At 35.3% G+C, this 20,443-nt stretch overlaps 1 protein-coding gene across 3 annotated transcripts in view; it reads left to right on the top strand.

Annotated features, from left to right (window-relative positions):
- TLK1 (tousled like kinase 1) overlaps positions 1-20,443 on the top strand; it is a 164,197-nt gene that overhangs the window by 106,166 nt on the left and 37,588 nt on the right. The window contains exons 5-11 of one of the 3 annotated variants that reach the window (XM_020890458.2): positions 2,057-2,103; positions 4,074-4,169; positions 6,128-6,217; positions 7,234-7,326; positions 11,675-11,785; positions 12,087-12,223; positions 15,601-15,789. In XM_020890458.2, the coding sequence (XP_020746117.1) occupies positions 2,057-2,103; positions 4,074-4,169; positions 6,128-6,217; positions 7,234-7,326; positions 11,675-11,785; positions 12,087-12,223; positions 15,601-15,789 (763 nt within the window). The remainder of the gene's footprint in view (positions 1-2,056; positions 2,104-4,073; positions 4,170-6,127; positions 6,218-7,233; positions 7,327-11,674; positions 11,786-12,086; positions 12,224-15,600; positions 15,790-20,443) is intronic. The other 2 variants (XM_020890459.2, XM_070476040.1) reach the window with 2 other exon arrangements.

A 20,443-nucleotide genomic window follows, 5' to 3' on the forward strand; every position in this document is an offset into this window, starting at 1 on the left:
TCTTTGACATAGGCTTATTTAAGTTCATAGCAAACCTCTCCTGTCATCTTCTTGGTCAGAATTGGGTTGTGTGTCCATTCCAAAACCAATTATGTCCATGAGAGGTATTATTGCCCTTAAAATGAGGCCCGTCTCTGAAATAGAAAATGTGGTAACATTCTCCTTAGAAATATAGGCCTTGTGCAGAAAGCATGATAACCTAAGCAAAATTGGATTTCTGATTAGGAGGAGGAGAGATAGGGAACTAAGAATGGAGGCCAGATAGGAAACAGCCTTGGAAGAAAAGCTATGACCAACCTAGACAGCATATTAAAAAGCAGAGACAATACTTCACAGACAAAGGTCCATCTCATCAAAGCTATGGATGTGAGAGTTGGACTATAAAAAAAGCTGAGCACCAAAGACTTGATGTTCTTGAACTGTGGTGTTGGAGAAGACTCTTGAGAGACCCTTGGACAGCAGGGAGATCCAACCAGTCCATCCTAAAGGAAGTCAGTCCTGAATATTCATTGGAAGGACTGATGCTGAAGCTGAAACTCCAATACTTTGGCCACCTGATGTGAAGAACTGACTCATTGGAAAAGACCCTGATGCCGGGAAAGATTGAAGGCAGGAGGAGAAGGGAACGACAGGGTGAGATGGTTGAATGGCATCACCGACTTGATGGACATGAGTTTGAGCAAGCTGAGGGAGTTGATGATGGACAGGGAAGCCTGGCATGCTGCAGTCCATGGGGTCACAAAGAGTCAGATATGACTGAGCAACTGAACTGAACTGAAATTATATGTTTTATGGAGCGGAGGGAATGTTAACAGAATAAAATTTGGATTCAATCAGGGAAAAGGAACTGGGGAAATAGTTTCTGGTAGGCAACCCAAAAACGTCTCTGTCTTCATTAAAAGATGGCACCACTTCAGAATCTGCAGGGAAGTTGTTATAGGCAGGAGGGAAATTCCTTTGGTATATAAAACCTTACAGTCCTCTCTGACCTCTGAATAAACCTGTACAAAGCTGTTGTTGAAAATTTCTAGAATGTATTACTTCTTAGTTTTTTTTTTTTAATTCCCCCTACCTTGTTTCAGGAAGGAATCTGAGGTTGTTGAACTTTTAAATGTATTGTTTGTTCATCTCAGTAATGCCTGGCAAATAGTAACCACTCAAGAAATGTTTGTTGAATAAAATAAGTGAATGAATGTATTGAATCGATAAATGTTTATATTATCCAATGCTTTTGACTCCATGCTATCTTTAGTTTTTCTTTTGTAACTTGAAGAAATTATGTATTCAGTGTAATTCCAATGAAGGAAGGATAACTCCCATCCAAAATGCTGTATTTCTTAGCAGCTTCTCAGTTTAGTATTTATAAAATTGATGAAAAATTCATTTTATTTGCTTTTTGTTTTTTTAAAGTCCATTTTGGAGCAAAATTTTAATTAAAGAACTGTGATCTGTAATAATTTTGACCACTTTATCAAAGTGGCCATGTAAGCACAATATTTCAAATTTAGTTTTTGAAAAAAATCCTATTAATTTGAAAATACTTTTTAGAAAATCAAACATTTTACAAAATAGTGTTCATATTAAAGCATGTTATTGTAAGTTTGTTATGGTTTGTGTTGACCGAGCTTTTTTATTATTTATAGATATAAATTTGTTTGTCAGTTATACAGCTGATGCTTTTTTAATTGATATATTTTTCATTGATACACTTTTATGAAGTTAGTAGCCATGAAGCAGTATGAATAACATTTTAAAAGCAGGCAGTCTTTTAATATGACATTTTTCTGATTTTCCCATAGTTGAGACTTTTAAAATTGACATGTATCTATTGGAATATCCTTTGATTTTTGGAATTGTGAAGTTGGCATCTGACCCTCTGAGGAATCTTAGTATTCTTTTAATGCCCATCACCATGCAACTAGAATATCATATTCTTAACATTATTTTTGTGTGTATTAGGGGAATTAAGTTTGGCACATTCTCTTTCTCATATAATATGTGATAGATAGTCACGACTGACTTTAAATCTGTAAAATTTTTTACTTTTATATTTTAGGAAAAAGTATTGGGGGACGTGGCCACAAAATTAGCGACTATTTTGAAGTAAGTTCATTGAGGAATATCTTCAGTTCTTAATATAATTCTGCTATAGGCTGTTTGAACCACCAAGTCTGCTTTAGTGGATCTACTTGATTAAAGCAGAACTTAAGTACCATGTGATGTCCTGTCTTTCTCGGAACATTAAAGTTTACTTTTACTTTGGTATGGCACATCATAATTTTCAAAGGACTTTCTCCCGTATTTTCTTATAATAGGTCAGGAGATGGTCAAAGCAGGTATTAGTATTCCTGTTTTAGGTGAGGAGCCTGAGAACCAGAGATGTTAAAGTAGCCTTCTTGTTTAGTCACGCAGCTGTGTCTGACTCTTTTGTGACCCTGTGGACTGTAGCTCACCAGGGCCCTCTGTCCATGGGATTTCCCAGGCAAGAACACTGGATCAGGTGCCATCTCCTTCTCCAGGGGATCTTCCTGACCCAGGGATTAAACTCGAGTCTCCTGCACTGGCAGGTGTATTCTTTACCACTGAGCCACCTGGGAATCCACATAAAGTATCCTACCTAAAGGCAAATTTTAAATGGAAGAGCCTCTAGAATTCTTTGTACTGTCAGTTGAGATTTTATTGTACCAAAGCAACAGCTGAGGCCTGTGGATGGAGATTAAATAATGATAGAGATGTGAATCTAAATGGTCCCTGAAAATAATAAACAGTGGTAAATTTAAATTTTTATCCAATCTGGAATGTTTCTTCACCTCTACACAGAAACACTTTTGCCTACCATTATATTATAAATTATTAATGTGATTACTAAAATAATAATCTAGTCAGTTGAAAAATATTTATATTTACTTGAGAGAGAGCAGAATTTGCTGGTTGAGAGACGGGCTGTATTTTTTATATGTATATGTGTATATATATATAAATGCTGGGTTGGGAAGATCCCCTGCAGAAGGACATAGCAACCCACTCCAGTATTCTTGCCTGGAGAATCCCATGGACAGAAGAGCTTGGTGGGCTCTTCTCCATGGGGTTGCACTGAGTTGGACATGACTGTGACTAATACAGTCACTCTCTTTCATTCATATATATATATGTATATATATATATATCCTCCATTGTTTTTCTTTTTTGAGTTTACAGAGTCTAAGTTAAAACTGTTGCAGACTATAAGATACACCTAAAGCTCTTTGGTTGCTGTCAGTCCCTTAGTGTTAATATCATTAAAAATCTTTGCCAAAGGTAGGGTCTGTTCAGATAAACACATGTCAAGTGTCTTGAATGCCTGCTATGTGCTGAGCATTATGCTAGGCAGTATAGATAAAAATCCATGGGATTTTCCAGGCAAGAGCACTGGAGCGGGGATGCCATTGCTTTCTCCGATAGAGAAAAAGTTTAGACCAAGTTCTTTAGACGTTGTTTAATGAACGCACTGGGAAGTCTCCTTTTCTGCTGTTCATACCTAATACCCAGAGATGAAGCCATTAGCAGCAAATTATTTTTCACTTCCATTCTTGGTTCAGAAACATGAGACTTTAGAAAGCTGTGGAACAGATCAGGTGGCTTCTCTTCATACGCAGTTAAGTCATTCACTGTAGTGCATGTAAGAAAGAATTGATTTTTATTAGACTTTGTGCTGTTAAGAAAGGACTTGCTCCAGTAGTTCTTTTATAGTGCTATGAACATTTGGATACTTAACAGATCTTGGGAATGACAGTTCTGTTTTAAGATAGTTGATTAACATCTACATATCTACATGTAAAGAGATTAAAGTTTCTTGGGATTAGAGATCCTGCTGGCTTCACAAGCATAAGGGAACTGCTAAAATTTGAAGGAAAAATAAGACATGTTCTTTGTTTTGGGGGAATTTGTCTTTGAGTCTGCCACAAAAATAATAAGATACATTTAAATTAATTCATAATGCCATGTCTAAAACAACATCTTTCTAAACTCTTGTTTTATGTGTGTGTGTATATATATATATATATATATATAGTGGTGTTTCCTTTTACCCTCAGTACCAAGGTGGAAATGGCTCAAGTCCAGTAAGAGGTATACCTCCTGCAATCCGTTCGCCTCAGAATTCACATTCACATTCCACTCCTTCTTCATCTGTAAGTTTTTACATGTGTGGTTTTTATGTCTCAGAGGTTATGTGTACTGAATGAATAATTTTTATAATTTGTCTTTATTGAGGCCGTTTATATATGTGTGCTTAGTCACTCAGTCGTGTCTGACTCTTTGCGACCCCATGGATTGTAGCTCACCAAGCTCCTCTGTCCATGGGGATTCTCCAGGCAACAGTACTGGAGTGGGTTGCCATGGCTTCCTCCAGGGGATCTTCCCAACTCAGGGATCAAACATATATATATTAGCATTTATCTTTTTTAGAAAGTCTTTCATTCTATTGAGGCGAGTTGAATTCTTTTCAGTGATTTGATGCTGTTAGAACTTTATTTCTGAAAGTGAGATTCTTAAGTTAAAGATTTTCTGAGTTAATTATTTCCAAGAAGTAATGTTTCTATAAAAGAATGATGGAACTGGGAATTCCTTGGGAATCGGGTGGTTAGGTCTCAGCACTTTTCACTGCCGGGGCCCGAGTTCGATCCTTGGTCAGGGATCTTAGTTAAATTTCTTAACCACTAAAATGGTAGCATAATTCCTTTCTGGGAATCCTTGAGAAAAGAGTAGGCAGCTGTCAGCCTTGGATAATGTAGTTTGGAGTAAGAAAAGGATCTTGGACCTAAAAATTCACTTAAAACTTTTTAGCTTGTTTCTAATGTTTTTAAGATCCACTTCTTTTATATGCATTGCTCTACATGTTGGATTTTTTTTCTTTTTTTCTTCATGTTGGATTTTATTTACTGTTTTTTTACTTTCATTATGTGAAAGTTCATTGTATAACCAGAATAGCAATGTTGGCTTTCAGTAATTTAAAGATGAATTAAGAATTTTTAAAAATTAAGAGTATGTCACTTATTCAAGTACACTGTTTTAACTTCCAGTGTTGCTTTCTAGTCCTTTTTGTAGATACATACTTTTTAATGTCCTACTCATTTTGTACCTTGGAGGACATCTTATTGCTATATACCAAGTAAAGTATAAAACTCAAAAATAGCTTGGAATTGTAGTGATAGCATTGGTACATGATGTAATCGACTGTTTTCAGTGAACGTATTTTAAAATTAATGACTAGTTAAACTGTGCAACTTATCAGTAAATTAATTTTATATTACACATGGCCATGCATTAGGGCTTCCATGATGACTCAGATGGTAAAGAATCCACCTGCAGTGCAGAAAACTGGTTTTAACCCCTGGGTTGGGAAGATCCCCTGGAGAAGGAATGGCTACCCTCTCCAATATTCTTGCCTGGAGAATTCCATGGACAGAGGAACCTGGCAAGCTAGAGTCCATGTGGTCCTGCAGAAGTCAGACATGACTGAGCAACTAACATAACAGCAATAGCATGGGCATGCATTGTTGTCCCTAGTGCTAAAAGAATTCTATTGATACATTGAAGTCTTTCAGTTTTACTTTTTGAACCATCATAAGCTGTTTTTGATAATTTTGTTTTAAAATGATGTATTCGGCCTTGTTATATTTAACAGATTGAAAGCATTCGATTTTCTTTTATGACACCATACTGTAAACTCCATATATATATATATATAAAGTTTATACATGTGACAGTTTTTGGTTGAGTGTCTTGAGACAAAGGCGCATACCTGTCTGTCTGTCTGTCTATCTATCTATCTATCTATCTATCTATCAAATGGCTGGTTGTCTCTTTTACTGGGCTTTGTAAGAGGGAGGTACAATGAATCCTTATTAAATAAATGGTGATAAAAAGTTTTTCAAATTCAGTTATGTTTTGAGTTATTATCCTAATAAACACTTAAGCAATATTTAGTTGTTGTTAAGCAAAAGTCTATTTTTAATTCTTTTTTAAAGATTTATTTTTTAATTGAAGGATAATTGCTTTACAGAATTTTGTTGTTTTCTGGCAAACATCAAGAAGAATCTTGCTATTGTATTATTTTTGCTAATGTAAAATTTAATATTTTGTTAAGGTTCGACCGAATAGCCCTTCTCCTACTGCGTTAGCTTTTGGGGACCACCCTATTGTACAGCCAAAGCAGTTATCCTTTAAAATTACTCAGGTAAATAGTAACTGAGATTTCTTTGTATGACTTATAAAAAACCAGTGACCAGTTTGTGCACACAATTAAGATGTCTTCTCTTTTAGACATAATCATAAAGTAAAATTCAGTATCAAGAAAGCTAATTACTGAATAACAGCAAAAAAACAATTCATAGAGGGTGAGAAATTGAAACCCAGTTTACTGTCAGTCTGTCCTTTGTTACACTGGTTAAATATATATTTTAAGCAAATTAAATAACCAAAATAACCATAATATGTCAGTTCTGTTTACTGATTCTTTTTGAACTTAACATCCAAGTACATATAATTGATACCTTCTTGAAGGTGTTATATTTGTTATAAGTGGATATTACGGCAGTTTGTTTTACATGTCTGTATTTTTGTGTATCTTATATGCTACACAATTAAAAATTATTTGAAAATCAGACATCTTTTGCAATTACTTTGTTTTATGAATTTTGAATACTGGAGTTTTCATTTTAACTTTATATACATGTGACAGTTTTTGGATGAGTGTCTGAAACCAAGGATTGAAAAAGTAGATCTTCTTGCTTGCCACCTTAATTCTACAGTTTATTGCTGTTACACTTTTTCTGTCAGGTCATGTCCAGAATCTTGTGAATGCATCATAACTTCTTTCTTTGGATAATCTTTAGACCAGGATTTACAAGTACATTACTTTGAGTCAGTGAACAGCTTGTGAATTGCCCTGTTCAAAAATCAGCTAGAGTTGATATCATATAACACTGATTATTCTAAATTTTAATGAAGAACATATCAATATTCTAAAAATTTAAATGATTAACCTTTGAAAATTTTTTTTAAAAAGTCTGTGTAGCACTTACATTTCTGAAGATAATAAAACTTAAAACTACACTAAGACCTTTTGGGACACCCTTTACATACACAAACTCCAATGCTTCTATGATTTTTAGAATCAGAATTAAATATAATTTTATATTTACATGCAGTGATACATATAATGGAATAATAAAATAGCTTTCTTTTATTTAGACTGATCTTACGATGCTGAAATTAGCAGCATTAGAAAGTAATAAAAACCAGGACCTGGAAAAGAAGGAAGGTCGTATAGATGACTTGCTCAGGGTAAGTAAAAAGTCGTCACTGCCAAATATTTGGCAATAGTAAAACAGTTGAGTAAATACTTAACATTTTTAAAAATCTCTATTATTGGGAGAAATTAAGTCTTTTAGTTTTAAGGACATAACTGAAAATGTCAACCATTTAAAGAAAAAACTTTTATTATCTCTTTAAATGTGAGCTGAAAAGCAGTTGGAGAAATAGAAGTTTATAAAATTTTATTTTTACTTGATCAGCTATCCTAAGACAGATATCCATTTCATGGTGGTTTTAAAGTTAATTGATTTTGTTATAAACCTGACTGCCATGTGACACTATACTAGATGAAGTAACTGCTGCAATTTTGTGAGATTTTTAATGGAAACTTCATAAAGAGGCACATCAAAAAGTATGCCTAATATGTGAGTAAGGGATGAAGTAGTGGTTCTCACCCCTTGCTGCTCATTTGAATCACTGGATGGAAAATATGGGAGGTACTTTATAAAAGTAACAATGCTTATTTCTACCCTGAGGAATTCTAATTATATTGGTATGAGGTAGGGCTTGGACATTGGTAGTTTTAAAAGCTCCTACATGGTCCAGAGGCTAAGACTCCTTGCTCCCAATGAAGGGGACCCAGGTTTGATCCCTGGTCAGGGACCTAGATCACACATGCTGCACCTAGGATCCAGCTCAACTAAGTAAATTAATTAAGGGGGAAAAATAAAAACCTTCTCTAAATGATTATAATTTAGCTAACAGAACTGTTGGTATAGAAACTCAATGAAACCATCATCTGTGATCATACCATAATTACCAATATCTCTAAAACATCTAGTGTGCCTCTCCCGTTCCCATCCTATTCACTCTCTTACATCCATTTACCGTTGACCACTGTTGTAAATTTTGTATCTATTTCTTATGCCTTTGTATTTCTTTATAGTTATATGTATATATCTTATACATTCTTAACAACATATTATTTCACTGTTTTTGAACTTTGAATTACAAAATTATATTGTATGCCCTGCTTGTTTTCACTAAGCGTTATATGTGGGATTGTCATGTTTATTTCACTGCTGTATGGTAAGGTGTAAATGAATATATTGTAATTTATCTTTCCTGCTCTTGCTGGACATTTTATTTCTACCTTTTTTTTTAATTTTTTTTTTTTTATTATTTCTACTTCTTGCTAGTATGAACAGTTCTGCTAAGATGCATTCTTGTACGTAAATTCTGCGGCACACATGGAGAATTTCTGTGTGGTATATGCTTAGACATGGCTAGAGTATAGGGCATGCATAGCTTAAACTCTGCTCTATAAAAGCAAATTTTTCCCAAGGTGGTTGGATCAGTTTACATTCCACTAACTATAAGCAGGGAATAATGTTATTGCTCATTATCCTTGCTAAGGCTTATTAGAATCATACTTAGTTTGGGGGTTCAGTTTAATGGATATAACAAGGTATTAGTTATTATGCATTCACTTTATTTTTTGAATATCTTGTAAAATATTCATTAACCATTTGTATTTCTTCATTGAAGTAAATGATCTTTTTTTTTTTTGCTCATTTTTCTTAATGAGTTGCTGTCTTTTTCAAAATTGGTATCAGTTTTTTTGTTGGCCATATATATTGATTTTTCTCCTAGTGTGTGAATTGTCTTTTTATTTCTTCACACTATCTTTTGATTAGGTCATTTAAAACTTATATGATTACATGTCTCTTTTTTTATGGGTTTCCCTGGTATCTCAGATGGTAAAGAATCTGCCCACAGTGCAGGAGACCTGGGTTTGATCCCTGGGTCGGGAAGATTCTCTGGAGAAGGACGTGACAACCCACTCCAGTATTCATGCCTGGAGAATCCCATGGACAGAGGAGCCTGACAGGCTACTGTCTATGGGGTTGCAAAGAATCAGACATGACTGAGCAATGTGTTTATTTATAGTTTGTACCAAATTATTATCAAAGGTATACCAAAATAATTCATTGTTTTTTTCCCTAAGACGATAAAGATGTTCATCTATATCTTCCTTAAAAAATTTTATAGTCTGCTTTTTCAATACAAGTTATAAATCTCACTGGAATTCATTTTGGGATATGATGTGAAATAAGGTTTCATTTTAATTTCTTTCTATATAGAGAACTAGTTGTCTACTCTTTACTGCCAGCTCCATCATACAATCTTATTTTCATATACAAATACATGTATTTCAGTGTTCTGTGTTAAGTACCATGTTCTCTTTGTGTATTCCTATACTGGTAGGTACTACAGCATCTTTTTATCATTTAGCTGTTGTCTTTGGTTGTTAGTAACAGAGAACATAAACAACAGTCCTTTAAATAAGATACAACATTACTTTTTGAGAGAAGAACAGAAAGGCGGGGGGTGTTCCAAGTCAGAGCTTGAGAGTACGGTGTCTTCTGCCCACTGAGTTACCTGCCCCACACTAAATCCAGTTAGGGGTGGAGGTTGATCCTTCCCTAGCAGGCCCAGAAGGGAATGGCACTGGGATAACCCGTGGAACACAGTCCCCCTCACTAACATATCTGAGATGGGTTTTTCTTTTCTCTGCAAACTGCTCACCACTGAGGGGGCAGGGGGTCAAGTGTTTCCCTGACCCCCAAGCTAGTGATGGAGGCTGGGCAGGACACTGCACTTGTGGCCCCTGGTGCCACACTGACCATTCATCCCAGATGTGACTGAGGAGGCCCTTGGAGGCTGCTCATCTATCTAGACAGCAATGTCTACAGTTAGGCTATTACCACCCTGGACAAAGCCTAAGAGGCCATAGGCCTTTGAATGGAAGATGGTAAGTTTTGTGAAAATGCAATTTTATTGGTCCTACTTTATTTCCAGCCAGGCAGAGCTTTGCTAGCAAGTAGAGATGACTGAGCTACACAGGCCATAGGCATCTGGATAGGTTTCCATAAACAACAGTACTTTAAATGAAATACAACATTATTTTTTAAGAGAAGAACAGAAGGAGGTAGCCCAGGTGTCATATGGAATCTTGTCTCCTTCAGTTTTTCTGCTCCCTCCCTTTAGTACATGGCCTTCATCTTGAAAATTATATCAAGGTACAAAATATTTCAGAGTCACAGTTATGGTATCTGTGTTCTTAAGCAGAAGAGGAAGGAAATTAAAAATACAACAGTTTTCTGCATAGTGTTCTTGAGTATTCCATTGAACAGCTTCTGCTTACATTTCACTAACCATCATTAGCTGCAAGGAGATGGGAAATAAACTCCTTTAGCTAGACACATACCAATCCAGAGGAAGACTTCGGTTTTGCATTAAATCTTAATATCTGGTTGAACAAATATCATCTCCTTTTTGGCTGTTTTTGGTCCTTTGCAGTCTTAGAAAAGTGTTAGATTTTTCAAGTCACACATACACAATTTGTTGGGGTTCTGTTTGACTTGCACCTAATGATAAGGGTCTGATGCTAAATTTCATGTGTTCCTCTGAAACTATTTTATTTTACCCTTTTCCTTGGAAAACAGCTTTTTGTTAGATACATACTTTTAGATTGGCAGCTGTATTTTTCTCCCAGCATTTTTGATTTATTATACTGCTCTCTTCTGGCTTATACCATGATTGGCATAGACCTATGGTTTTCAAAGAATGATCCCCAGACCAGAAGCATCAACCTTACTAGTGGATTTATTAGAAGTAAAGTTTCAGACCCTACTCCAGAGCTACTTATTCAGAAACTGGGAATGGATTCCGGTAATCTGTGTTCCAACAAGCTCTCCAGGTTACTCCCTGGTGATTGTACTAATCAGGCTTATCTTCTGAGCTTAGAAAGAGGGACTGAGCATATGACCGCCTACAGAGTTAACAAAATTTGTATTCATGTGTGGCCGAGAAAGATGGTGAGAACAGTTAGCTATTGGATAGGCATCTGCAGTGTTACCCACATGTTGAATGGAGATGTTTTATTACAAAAGATGAAGGAGAAGTCACATGCATTTTTAAGTGTTAGACACTTTGTATTTCAGTTATTTCAAATGAGATAGAATGACGTTGCTCTGTTTTAGAAATAAGATAATAGAGCAGACCTTTAAGACAACTTTAGAAATAAGGTTCAGATAACTTATTTAACTTAGCCCAGATTATATACCCTAGAGTGTAGATTTGAACCTGTGGAGTATGAATACATATTCCATGTACTTTTCACTATACAACTAAGCAGCATGTAACAGTGTTGTTATTCTCATGGTAAGTAGGTGTTTTAACATTTTTTTGTTTTAGTATCACATTCAAATACTTAATCTTATTAATCCTCTTAATTTTTCAAAATGTATAAATATTCTTAAATGTCTCATATACACAAATTCTAGACATTTTTCATTGTCTACTTATATTGTAGGCTAATTGTGATCTCAGACGGCAGATAGATGAGCAACAAAAACTACTTGAAAAATACAAAGAGCGATTAAATAAGTGCATATCAATGAGCAAGAAGCTGCTTATTGAAAAGGTAAGTTCCCTGTCAGTCCAGTGATTAAGACTTCACCTTCCAATGCAGGAGTGTGGGTTCCGTCTCTGGTTGGAAAGCTAAGATCCTCACATACCCCACATGCCTCCTGGTCAAAAAAACCAAAACATAAAGCAGAAACAGTGTTGTAACAAATTCAGTAAAGGCTTAAAAAAAGTCCACATCAAAAAAAAGTTCAATAAATTTTCCCTCTCCTTTCACTAGTCCCTTTTACTTTGTATGTTTTTAAAATTTAAATTAATAAAGTTGAATGATGATTTTTCTTTTTCCCCCTTTATTTCAGAGTACACAAGAAAAACTGTCAAGCCGAGAGAAGAGTATGCAAGACAGATTACGCCTTGGGCATTTCACGACAGTTAGACATGGTGCTTCATTTACTGAACAATGGACAGATGGTTTTGCATTTCAGAATCTTGTAAAGTTAGTCACTCTTATATTTTAAAAGATTTAGTATTCCTTTGGTTGTTTGTTATTTTCAGAGATTATAGATTTGGAATTATGTTCTATATCTACTCCTTACTACTCTTTGAAATCATAGAACTTAATACATTTGAAAGGAACATAAAATAGGCATTACAAGTTTATCTTTAGCAAACTTCTTGATTAGTTAGCATTCATCTGTATAGAAAGTTTAGTTGCTCAGTTGTGTCCGACTCTTTGCGACCCCATGGACTGTAGCCTACCAGGCTCCTCTGCCCATGGGATTTTCCAAGCAACAGTACTGGAGTGGGTTGCCATTTCCTTCTCCAGAGGATCTTCCCAATCCAGTGATTGAACCAGCATCTTCCACATTGTAGGCAGACGCTTTGCCATCTGAGCCACCAGGGATGATCTGTATAGTATGATGTATTATTTTAAATATGACTCTTCAAAACATAAACTGACCTAGCTTTTATAAGTCAGTTGAGAGGGAAAATGTTAAAAATTTTAACTTTAATTGCAAGATTTGTATCTATATCTTGGGGGTTTTCTGCTTAGTTTTTTGTTTTTTGTTTTTTCCCCTCTCCCATTCCCCAGTCCTTCCTTCAGCATTTGTCTGCTCATTATTCCTGTGGGAAAGACAGGAGTATTTTCTCTACAGTGTCAGACATAATAACTCAAAAGTCAGTTGAACTGAACATGTGGCTTTAGCACTTCTGAGGTAAACTTTAAAATGGAGAAATCCATTTTCTCAAGTTGGTGGTAGGAAAGGGTATGTTGACTGTTTCTGTGTTAAGGAGCCAGGATCTATTGCTGCACACCCCCCCCCTTATTTTTTGCTGAAAAAACATAAAAACCTGCAAAGCAAGAGTAGTGCCAACATCTAAATCAGTTTTCCCGGAGTCAGTCCAGTTAAATGGAAAATGTAGGCAAAGCTTTATTTCACATAGTATCACATAAACTGCTGTTTCAAACATTAGTTCCCTGGACTTAAGTATAGAATGGTCTTCTCTCTATCTCAGTTGATTTACCCAGCTTCTGTTCAACACAACTGTTTCTGGGTGTTAGGTATTGAAGGACAGTGTCTTTGTGATGGTAGGAAGTTTGGATTTTTAATTCTGTTGATAAAAGGGAGCTGTTAAAGTTTTATATAGTGTGTGTGGTCAAATTTGAGTTTTTGAAAGGTAACTGATAGTAATGTGGGAATAATACTGAAAAGAACATAAATTATTGATAGTTTAGATGGAGAAGCATCCAAATGAAAGGTGATTAGGCTTGAGCTAAAATATTAACCGTAGAAGTAGAAAGTAAGAGATAGAGTTGAGATACAACTTAAAAATTTTTAGTGTTTTTCTGAGCTGCTAAACCCAGATCTGCAGTTGTCCTGGTAATGAATGAAAGAAGGTTACATAATATAGCATTAAATATAAACTAAAATACAAACTCTGCCAATTGTTAAAATTTCTCCATTAAGCTGTCAAAGAATAAAATTGCAGCTTATGGCTTGGTGAATGTGTAGAGATCTGGGAACGTTATCCGGCTCAGAGAGAGCATGGAAGCTCCATGTCTCTTCCCCATACCTCGCCCTGTGCAGCTCTTCCATCTGGCTGTTTCTGAGCTATATCCTTTTATAATAAAGCAATAACCCAGTTTTTAAAAAATTACTTGTATTTTTTTCTTACTGATAAGCATTTACTGAGGTCCTACTGTATGTTGCTACATATATATATTACATATACGTATATATTTAATATAAAACTGTTAATCAGTGTATATTTTTTAAGCTGTGATATAACCCAAAATAGTTGGAGGATAAGAAGAGAAATAAAAACTAGTAATATTAAATTAATAATCTCTAAACTATATGGTCATTACTGAATAATCAGTCACTATATATATATGTATGTGTGTGTATATGTGTATGTGTGTATCCATTAGAGTAATTCTTTGATTATTTCAGTAGGATTATTGCTGTTTATTTTTATTAATCTTGATTGTACCCTAAACTAGCTTTAAAATTAATTTTTTAAATAAACTGAAATTATTCCTACTTCCAGTAGAAAACTGGATTAAAGTCATATTCAAACCTTGTTCTTCTTGAGACTTTTCTCCAGCATTTTGCTCTTTTACTTGGGTGCTCCTTCATTCCTTCCCTTCTTTCATGTTCTGCACTGCCTGACTGGGATCATAGGACTCTGAAACGTGTAAAACAGGTCTTTGTCGGTAGAGTGGAAGTTCTCTAGTTCTGGTCTGAATAGGGGTGAAGGAGGGAGGAACTGAAATATTTGACTTGTTCTAAATCTGAGTACCATCAGCATGGAGGTTTTGTGTTTTTGTTTTTGTTTTTTTTTTTTAACAAAAAATACACTGTGACAAAGTGGGATTTATTCCTGGTTTGAGAGTAGGTCGGCAGACAAAAATTAATCAGTGTGATATGTCACCTAATACAATGAAGGAAAACAACCAAAATCATGTCAATTGATGCAATAAAAGAATTAGACAAAATTCCACATCCTGTCACAATTACCATTTAGTTTTTTAAAAATTATTTCCTAGTGTGGTGAGGTGACCTAAGAGGGAAGATAATTATATTAGAACAGGCTTAAAATGTTGTATGAGAGGGTGGTTTTTAAAAGCTTCAATTGGAAACAGTAATATTTTTAGTTACATTAGTTGCCTGTTTTTCAATGCCATCTAAATTTTTCTTGGTATTTTCTCTCTTTAAAGTGTCAAAATTCCTTCTTTTTTCCTAAATTTCTAAGGTCAGTTTTTGTTTCATTTCAGTATACCACTTACCCTTTCTTGAAATTTAACAGAGATACATTTAGAAAATAACACTTGATTAATAAATTCAAATTTGTCTTTTATAAGTTTTTCTTTAAACACTGGTGAGATGAATGTATAAAACCTACTCCTTAACTCTGTTATTTCTTTTTTTAAATAGCTGATTGATTTTATTCAACAAATATTTATTGAATGCCTAGCATGTGCCAGTCACTATGCTGGCACTTAGGGTACAATAGCATGTAAAATAATTGTTTCTGTTCTCATGGAGTGATTTAGTCTAACCAGACATATTGAGATCAAGTGTCCATAGAAATATTTGTTTAGAAAAGAGAAGATGGGGAGCTACAAGATACTATGAAGTTATATGTGGCAACATACCCTTCTCATCCAGGGGGTATAGGGAAGACCTCATTTAAAAATGTATGTTTCAAATGAGAAAAGGACAGTGAGAAGGTGTTGGTTCACAGGAGTGGGACCATAATGTTACATGTTTATATTATGTGATTTTTCATGTTTACTAATGTATTTTCATGTTTTAAATGTGAAAAGTAAAGGAAGGTTAATTTTTTTCCACATTTATTTTTATGTAGGCAACAAGAATGGGTGAATCAGCAAAGGGAAGATATTGAAAGGCAAAGGAAACTTCTAGCCAAACGCAAACCTCCCACAGCTAATAATTCTCAGGCACCCTCTACCAATTCTGAATCAAAACAAAGGAAAAACAAAGCAGTCAATGGAGCAGAAAATGATCCTTTCGTTAGACCAAATTTACCACAACTGTAAGTTTGCGTTTTTAATTTCCTTTTTTAAAGTGTTGCCAGTGAGCATGAATGTTAGTAGTGGGTGTTATTAATAATTAAATAGTAAAAATCATCATGGCCAGGAAGGAAAAGAGTATTGCAAAAATTTACTTCTAAATGAATAATATGTCTCCAAATCTGAATTCTACCTAAGTGGAGATTTACTAATCCTATTTTAAATGGGTAGCTAAGAGGAAACTGGAGTTCACTTTTTCTTCTGTGTCTATGAATGATAGTAGAGTCACTGTCTATTTTGATTATTCTAGTTCAGTATTCCTCTTAGTGTTCCCTTTTTCTGAGAAAATGTTAGCTTAAGTAGTACAGCTGACATATTTTTGTCAACCTATGAAAGCAGCACATTCAGAGGTTATAGGTATTGTTTTTCCTCTTTATGCTTTGGTTTCTAGGTTTTCTGCTTGAATGGTGAACTACTTTTTATAATTCAGAAGTTGGAGACATTTAAAAAACAATCATATGCTTATCATAGGAAATTTGAAAAATATGAAAGAACAATAAAACAGTAAAGGCCATGATCCTATCTCACAGAGAACAGTTCAGTTCAGTCATTCAGTCATGTCTGACTCTCTGCGACCCCATGAACTGCAGCACACCAGGCCTCCCTGTCCATCACCAACTCCGGAGTCCAACCAAACCCATGTCCATCAAGTCGGTGATGCCATCCAACCATCTCATCCTCTGTCGTCCCCTTCTCCTCCTGCCCCCAATCCCTCCCAGCATCAGGGTCTTTTCAAATGAGTCAGCTCTTTGCATCAGGTGGCCAAAGTATTGGAGTTTCAGCTTTAACACCAGTCCTTCCAATGAACACCCAGGACTGATCTCCTTTAGGATAGACTGGTTGGATCTCCTTGCAGTCCAAGGGACTCTCAAGAGTCTTCTCCAACACCGCAGTTCAAAAGCATCAATTCTTTGGTGCTCAGTTTTCTTTATAGTCCAACTCTCACATCCATACATGACCACTGGAAAAAATACCATTGTTAGAATTTCTGTGTATAGATGCAACCTAATTTATATAGTTTTTCTGTTTTATAAGAGCTTATATAAGTTTATGTGAGTGGAAAATACATATGCACACCCTCTGCTTTATGTTTTAATATGCTTCTCCTTTGTTGAAAGATACTGTTTCATCTGTGCTTTGAGGCCCATCCCCTGCCACATCAGGGACCTCTTCTGTTGATACCTCCTTTATTGTATATCTTCACCCTTTTGCTGTCTACTGGTTTCTTCCTTTTTGGAAACAAAACAAAAAACTCCCCATCAATTAGACATCTCTCCAGGCTCACGCTGTCGTCTCTATAACTAGGTTTCCTGAAGGACTTTCCTTTGCTTACAGCCTCTGCTGCCTCACTTTCCATTCTCTTTTCTTGACTGAAATTGTTCTTTTAAAGATTATGTCCTTGATGCTAAATGCCACAGACATTTGAGTCTTTAACTTGGCAACATTGGATATTATTGACTACTTATTTTTTCTGAAAAGACACTTTCTTGCCATAGTTTTTGATAACCTTTTTTTCTGATTTTCATTTTAACTTAATCTGGCTATATCTTTTAAGTCTCTTCTGTGGACATCATTTATAGCAGATACAGTAAAATTTAAACCAAAAAATTATAAGAAATAGTGATTATTTCATAACTATAAAAGTTTAAAATCATCAGGAATATATAATAATTCTAAATTTGTATGCATAACAACATGCCCTCAAGATAAATAAAAAATTGACAGTACTTTAAAGATATATGGACGTATCCACAAATTATAATGGGGGATTTCAAAACATACATTTCTTAGTAATAGAACAGGTAGATAAAAATAAAATAATATAAAATATAAACACAATATGAGTATAGAAAATTTCAGTGGGATTGACAGGCTTGACCGAATGAGCATGTTACCCTGTAACATTTGCAGAATATATATATATATATATCTTTTTAAAAATGGACTTTTATAAAAATTGACCACGTTGAGTCATAGAACAGGTCTAAGCAAGGTTCAAAAGATTGAAAGAGTTTTATGTAAGACTGACATTGTTTCTTCTTCCTTTAAATGTTTTGTAGGACTCATGGGTGAAACTTAACAGATTGAAATCATATAAAATATGTTCTCTCATCACAGTGGAATGAAACTAGAAATCAGAAACAAAGATAGTGCAAAAGTCTCATCAGAAATGAGAAGATATTTTTAGGTGAATGATAGTGAAAGTGCTACATGGCAAAAATTTTTGAGGTAAATCTGAAACAGTATCTAGAGGGACATTTATAGCCTTATATACATATATAGGAAAAGAAGAAAAGCTAAAACTTTATCAGAAGATGAGCAGAATTAACCAAGAAAAGGAGAAAGAGAAAATAAGAGCAGAACTTTTGATACAGGAAATAATCATACAATACAGAGCATCAGCCAATCCAAAAGGGATGTCTATGGGCTTTCGTGGGTGAGGAAGGACTAATACAATTGAAAACAAGAAAGCGAAAAGAATCATCAGGAATGAAAGAAACAATGTTATTATAGAATGTACACATACTTAAAGAAAAAAATTCTAAATGACTTGAATTTGAAATTTTTGTGACAGGGATAAATTTCTAGAAAAATACAAGTTAACAAAATTCACACTAGAACAAACAAAATCAAATAGTTCTGTAACTGTTAAAGAAATTGAATCTATAATTAAAATCTTTGATCATAGAAAACTCAGATACAGATGATTTCATCTATGAATTCCACTAGCCATTTAAGGAAGAAATAAGTGCCAATCTTTCAAAACCTTCTGAAGAACAGCTAAGGGAGAAATACTTCCAACTTATTTTAGGCCAACAAAGTCGTGGTGTTGAAACTCAAGAAAGACCATACAGGAAAGGAAAGTTATAGCCTAATTTGTCGTGGTGGTGTTTAGTGGCTAGTTCAGTTCAGTTCAGTTGCTCAGTAGTGTCTGACTCTTTGGAATCCCATGAACCACAGCACGCCAGGCCTCCCTGTCCATCACCAACTTCTGGAGTCTACCCAAACCCATGTCCATTGAGTCGGTGATGCCATCCAACCATCTCATTCTCTGTCGTCCCCTTCTCCTCCTGCCCTCAATCTTTCCCAGCAACAGGATCTTTTCAAATGAGTCAGCTCTTTGCATCAGGTGGCCAAAGTATTGGAGTTTCAGCTTCAGCATTAGTCCTTCCAATGAACACCCAGGACTGATCTCCTTTAGGATGGACTGGTTGGATCTCCTTGCAGTCCAAGGGACTCTCAAGAGTTTTCTCAAACACCACAGTTCAAAAACATCAATTCTTCGGCGCTCAGCTTTCTTTATAGTCCAACTCTCACATCCGTACATGACTACTGGAAAAACCATAGCCTTGACCATATGGACCTTTGTTGGCAAAGTAATGTCTCTGCTTTTTAATATGCTATCTAGGTTGGTCATAACTTTCCTTCCAAGGAGTAAGCATCTTTTAATTTCATGGCGGCAGTCACCATCTGCAGTGATTTTGGAGCCTAGAAAACTAAAGTCTGTCAACTGTTTCCCCATCTATTTGCCATGAAGTGATGGGACCAGATGCCATGATCTTAAAAGAATGTTGAGCTTTAAGCCAACTTTTTTACTCTCTTCTTTCACTTTCATCAAGAAGCTCTTTAGTTCTTCTTTATTTTCTGCCATAAGGGTGGTGTCATCTGCATATCTGAGGTTATTGATATTTCTCCCAGCAATCTTGATTCCAGTGTGTGCTTCCTCCAACCCAGTGTTTCTCAAAATGTACTCTGCATATAAGTTAAATAAGCAGGGTGACAAATATACAGCCTTGACGTACTCCTTTTCCTATTTGGAGTCAGTCTGTTGTTCCATGTCCAGTTCTAACTGTTGCTTCCTGACCTGCATACAGGTTTCTCAAGAGGCAGGTCAGGTGGTCTGGTATTCTCATCTCCTTCAAAGTTTTCCACAGTTTATTGTGATCCACATAGTCAAAGGCTTTGGCATAGTCAATAAAGCAGAAATAGATGTTTTTCTGAAACTCTTGCTTTTTTGATGATCCAGTGAATGTTGGCAATTTGATCTCTGGTTCCTCTGCCTTTTCTAAAACCAGCTTGAACATCTGGAAGTTCATGGTTCACGTATTGCTGAAGCCTAAGTTGTGTCCAACTCTTCTGCAAACCCATGGACTATAGCCTGCCTAGCTTCTCTGTCCATAGGATTTCCCAGGCAAAAATACTGGAATGGATTGCCATTTCCCTCTCCCAGAGTATCTTCCTGACCCAGGAATCGAACCCACATCTCTTGCATTGGCAGGCGGATTCGTTACCACTGAGCCGTCCGGGAAGCCCTATTGAAAATGATAGTCTAATATCATTTGTAAAAGTAAATGCAAAAATATTAAATAAAATATTAGCAACCCCACATATAATACATAAAAGTGAGAATTTATCAAGACCAATTTGGATTTATTTTAGGTATGATAGGTTGGTTTAATATAAGAAAAATCAATGTAATTTTTACATGAAAAGAAAGATTATATGATTATCTTAATAGGATTCTAAAATTTTAAAAATATGTTAAATTCAGCATTGATCTGTTCTTTAAACTCTTAGCAAGCAACCAGTAGAAGATAATTTCCTTAATCTACAGTA

This window comes from Odocoileus virginianus, chromosome 13 (assembly GCF_023699985.2).
Source record: "Odocoileus virginianus isolate 20LAN1187 ecotype Illinois chromosome 13, Ovbor_1.2, whole genome shotgun sequence".
Classification (NCBI taxonomy): domain Eukaryota; kingdom Metazoa; phylum Chordata; class Mammalia; order Artiodactyla; family Cervidae; genus Odocoileus; species Odocoileus virginianus.